Raw genomic sequence first — 5,349 nt, 5'->3', positions numbered from 1 at the left:
TTAAAACTAATACTACTATTATTATTATTCATCAACTTAAAAGAAAATATTTAAATTATAATTATCAAACGCCTTTTTTTTTACACCTCCAAAGACAAATTAGACATCTCCAACTAGGGGTGTTCATGGGCCGGGTCACACCGGGTTTGGCCTGACCTAGACCCGGCCCGAAATATAGACCGGGCCTAATTTCATGACCCTAATCCGACCCTAGACCCGATGAAACTTATGCATCTTCGGGCCGGGTAAAAACCGGGTAAAAACTGGGTGAAAATCGGGTTTTCAACATGTAAAAATCACCTAATGTCCAATCATTATTTCACAATTCACATAGTAAAATTCACTTAAAAAATTATAACAAGAACCAACCATTTTCTAAAATTAAAACATAACTGAACATTAAAATTATTTTTAAATTACTAACACTTATCATTTTTAAATTATTATTGGCTTGAACATTAAAATCACTTACAAATATCACATCTATTCGACGCAAGGATACTGATTAATTGGAAATCAATCTTCATCCCTTAAAGAATTATATAGATAATTACTGTTGAATAGTTATATTTTCGCACTTTCTAATTTTCTGTATAAATGATCAATCAAATAATCTAGTTACGTTTAAAGCATACTTTGGACTATGAGAATTATAAAATTAAATCAGTGTATCATAATACCACAGCATGAATAAATTCATTTGAAAATTCAGCCACGTCTCCGGCGTCCTAGTCAGCATTATTTGACGGAGTGCCATGGCATTTTGTTTTCTGCCACTTGCTAATATTTTAGTGCATCAAATCAAAATTATTTACCTAGACAGAAATGAATGAATGTTGTAATAATTGATTGATAGTTACATGTTGTACATTTTTACTAATTAAGTATATATTAGTATTCAAATTCAAATATGTGTGGTAGAGCCGCAAAATGCTAATGTCACTAACAGCTATAGCAATTATTAATGATTGATTATTATTGATTAGTACTATCGTTGTTAATTCGTACTTATTGATGCATGTATTGACAAAGAGAGGAGACCTGCTAATCAAAACAATATTGAAATTTAGGTATATATATTTATTCTTATTAATATTAATTAATAATCAATTCCCTTCCTCAATCGATCTATATGCATGCATCATGCATGATTGTTGGTACGTGGCATCAAAAATTTTACCTACTTGAAATTGACATATAATAAAGGTCTCTTTCATTGCTTTTGGCTACTCAAATTATTTAAACTTGTGAATCAGAAAATGATGATTAGATTAAAGTCCACAATTTTCATATATCATTTTCGCTACTAATTAATACGTGTTTCTTCTGCCTCCTCTCATTATTATGGTGGGAAGAAAAATTAAATATTTAGTATTAGTTTGAATTGATTTTTTTTAGTAAATTTTTTTAATAAAATATTTTTATTTAATTTAAAATTTATTTGAATATATTTTTTTAAAAAAATATTTTTATTAAAAAAGATAAATTATTTTTTTTTAATTAGTAATATATTTTTTTTTTTTTTTCAAAAAAAAAATAAAAGATGTTTTTAATATTTAAATTTTTAAAAAAAAATTATCTAAATATAAAATAATTTTTATCTGTTAAATTTTTTTAATATATATATATATTTTAAACCAATTCAAACTGACCTTTATATGAGATGGATATGCTGAGTGAGATAAGTTTACTTTAATTGTGATTGATTCAGCCTAGATGATAGTTGTAGTATCGACAATTTGGACCAATATATACAGTAACAAATTTATAAAAATGGAGCATAGTCAAACTTGTTTGAGAGTTTTGGAGTTAGAAAATTTTGACACTCAAGGTGTTTAATTAGTTAGCTATAACATACTAGTAAAAGAAAGGTAGAGTGTAATGTGTATTAAGAAATGATGGATTATGTGAATTTCAATGGTTGCGGTACAACCGTCCAAGGCAACCCTGTCACACATTCACTTTTGGGCATGTCTTAGTCTATTTTTTGAGCTACTAGAATACAATTTGGAATTCCAAGATGATAAGAATGACGAATGATAACATGGCAAACAGAAATTCAGGAGCTTCAGCAGCAATCATCAGGGACAGACCTTAGTCACAGGATATTCAACACTTTTATTTTTTTATTTTTATTTTTTTTGGTCTTGGGATGTGCAGCAGTTTTGAAAGCAGAGTCAAGTTTAGTTGTGTTTGGGCTGAGGCCTTCTTCGGCTTCTTATTGGGTATCACCAAAAATAGAAAGAATAGGGTCCCGTAGTACAAAAATTAATAATAATATGGACCTACAAATATGTGGTTAATTTTTTTTGGATATTGAATAAGAATTGGTGTAATATTTTAATATTAGAAATTATGGTGTTTTACAAAATTTTGAGGGTTATAGAGTTCGCAGAGTGCGAATTGTCAGATCAATTTTTTTTAATTTATAAAGATAATATACAGTCTGCATATACCCTTAAAATATTATAAAATTCTATTTTTTGTAATATTAATGTAAAATTCTATTCACTCTTTTATATTAAAATAAAAAATTCCAAATATATAACCTTGCCGTTGACCAAAATAAGAAAATAATAAAAATATTAAGTATTAACCTTGCTATTTTTTTTTTCAAGTTAGAAGTGAAACTCGAATAAGAAAACTATACTATTTAAGTTATAGCTCGTTGGCATATTAATCTTGCCACTTATAAGTTAGAACTATTACTCCTGAATCAAGAATTAAATTAGTATTAATTCTTTTTAAATAAATGCAAAAAAATTGAAAAGGAAAATCATCCATAGATCATTGTATGTGGCTCGAGTCGAACTGCCGGATAAAGCTTTTCCAAAATTTAACATTAACGGACAAAATATGAGTGATATTTTATTTGTTATAAAGTGGGGGCTTTTTTATCTTGGTGAAGTTATAAAAAATTTTCTTTATCAACAGCATCCTGTGCTGAATAAACTTTCATATCAACCAACCCATAACATGCATTTATTGGAACAGAAATTCAAAGAAATTTGGTTGAACCACCCCTCGACCCCGGAAAAAAAAAGGGACAGAAATTTAGTGCAACAAATGAATCTATTTTTGGTATACAACCGGGGCTGGGCCCAACAAACTCAACAAATTCATTTTATTGCCTAAGTAAACTGAGAAGATGCATTTCTTTTTATTTGTCCTTAGTTTATAGATGGACTTCGAAAACTAACGAGAGTTGTGTACCAAGCGAATGTTGTAATTTTTTTGTTTGAAATACAAAACTTAACACAACAAGGTGTAGTAATGAAATAACAAGAATAAAAGACTATTTATAAACCAATTTGGGTTGGTCGAGTGCTCAGCTCATTCGTCCGCTTAACCAAGTGTTGGGGGTTCGAATCCTGCTTTGTGCATGCAGCAACCCATTGGCCACCATCACAAGCTCATACACTACACCTGCTAAAAAAAAACTCACAAATAACAAACAAATTGTATATCCTTACCCTACAACAGTGCAACACCACACAAATTGTCACTAACTTCAAATACTCACTAACTTCAAGTACACCAAACCTATTCGGTCTGTCTTTAGTATTAATTCTACCAATTAATACAAATCAAGTAAAAAGTTCAACTCAAGGTGAAACCAACCCCTTCCAAATAGTTTTAGTGAATGTTGTAATTAAGAGTTAAGTGGCACGCATTACTCAATTACATCAGATAAGAAAATTGCTTCTAAATCTGTGATATTAACCGTTGAAAGCAATTTGAGGTCAAAGAAATATATAGAAACAATTCATAAGCTCATAGCTCTATCATTTCCTTTTAAGCAATAATTAAAAAAGAAACATGGAGTTGGCTAAGAATGCATGTGACACATAAAATGTGAACAACTTAAGATATTTACATTGCACAATTGAAGACTTTGGTATAATCTTCCAATATTCAATGTTCTCTTGTTTGCTTTCCTTGTTTGTTTCCCCTAACCATAACACCACACCCTCAACTCAACAAGCCAGAAAAAAACAGACAATACTCCAAACCACATACACGACACTTCTTGGGGCAATAAGTATCCTATTCCACCCAAACTAGGGCTCTCTTCAAAGGATATGTAACAAAAATACATAAAAGAATTACAATTAAGAGAAGGTAAATTAAAATAAAAGAAGGGGGTAGAGTTGAAGAAGAAAAGAAAAAAAAAAAAAAAAAAAACTTTAATCATACTTTCTTTCTTCCTTTTCCAAAGGTTAATTAAAATTTGGCATTATGTCTACAGATCATCTATGACCCTCATTGTTTAACGACAATGAGCCATCCTTCATCAATTTGAGACTGAGACTGGTGAATCTCTCTCGCGAATACTGTCTTGATGCTTTTCTCCAATCTGTGCCGGCCTTCATCATCGTGGCGAATTCCTCATAACTTATTCTTCCATCCTGCAATTTCATGCAGACAACTAATATCAAAAAGAGTACAAGACAACTAATATGTCCATTTTGAATGGTGAAGGACTATCACTTTCAAGTTTCAAGTTTCAACAGAACGAGTAGCAATCTTAAAGCACAAGAAACAGAACAAAGACAGAATGTGAAGATGTATTGCTGACCTTATCTGTGTCCACATCATGCATAATTGCACTTATGACATCTTCGCTGTTTGCGTCGACCTCATCATGCAAGGCGCTACGCAGCTCCTCCATTTCAATATATCCGTTTTGGTTCTGATCGAAAAACTGGAAGGCTTTGCGAAGGTGCTCGTCATTTCCCATCTTTCTCAGATGAACAGAAATGGCTACAAACTCTCCATAATCTAGGTACCCATCCTTATCTACATCACCCTGTAAAATCAATCCCCCAAAGGTTAGAAGTTGTAAGAGATAGTACTTATTTGTTTTTAGCATGCCAACTATGGAGCAAATACCCCAGTTAAAGGGTAAAATAGTGAACTTACAGCTTCCATAAGAATTTGGAGATCTGACTCTGGAACTTGATGGCCTAGTTTTTGCAACCCTACTCGTAGTTCATCGATGTTAATTTTGCCTCTATTGCTTGTATCCATGAGCTGGAATCCCTCTTTTATTCCAGCCGCTTCTTCTACAGACAAATGCTCTGCAATCACCTGTACACACAATATCGACCATCAAATAACAAACGACTTATAAATTATCGTTATAACACTTAAGGGATGATTCCTAGAAGGGTATTTGATATGGTGATATTGTTGAGAACTGAGAACATTACCCTCAAAGCTCTCTTCTTAAGCTTGTTCATTACAGAAAATTGCATGAGCCTTGCTTTCACAGTTTCTCCTAATGAAACATTAGGGGCCTTCTTTGCATTTTGCAACCATGGATGATCTGCATAAAGATTAATAATT

The 5,349-nt window shown here is 31.5% G+C and overlaps 1 protein-coding gene across 1 annotated transcript in view; it reads right to left on the bottom strand.

The window, feature by feature from the left end:
* Positions 3,841–5,349, bottom strand: part of LOC107645466 (calcium-dependent protein kinase 32) — a 4,578-nt gene continuing 3,069 nt past the window's right edge. Inside the window, exons 5-8 of the mRNA XM_016349498.2 lie at positions 5,214–5,329; positions 4,924–5,091; positions 4,580–4,810; positions 3,841–4,409 (exon numbers count right to left, since the gene is read on the bottom strand). Of these exons, the coding sequence (XP_016204984.1) occupies positions 4,251–4,409; positions 4,580–4,810; positions 4,924–5,091; positions 5,214–5,329 (674 nt within the window). The 3' untranslated portion in view covers positions 3,841–4,250. The remainder of the gene's footprint in view (positions 4,410–4,579; positions 4,811–4,923; positions 5,092–5,213; positions 5,330–5,349) is intronic.

This window comes from Arachis ipaensis, chromosome B06 (assembly GCF_000816755.2).
Source record: "Arachis ipaensis cultivar K30076 chromosome B06, Araip1.1, whole genome shotgun sequence".
Lineage (NCBI taxonomy): Eukaryota > Viridiplantae > Streptophyta > Magnoliopsida > Fabales > Fabaceae > Arachis > Arachis ipaensis.
The sequence above is the reverse complement of the archived record's forward strand: the minus strand, read 5'-3'. Positions and strand labels throughout refer to the sequence as shown.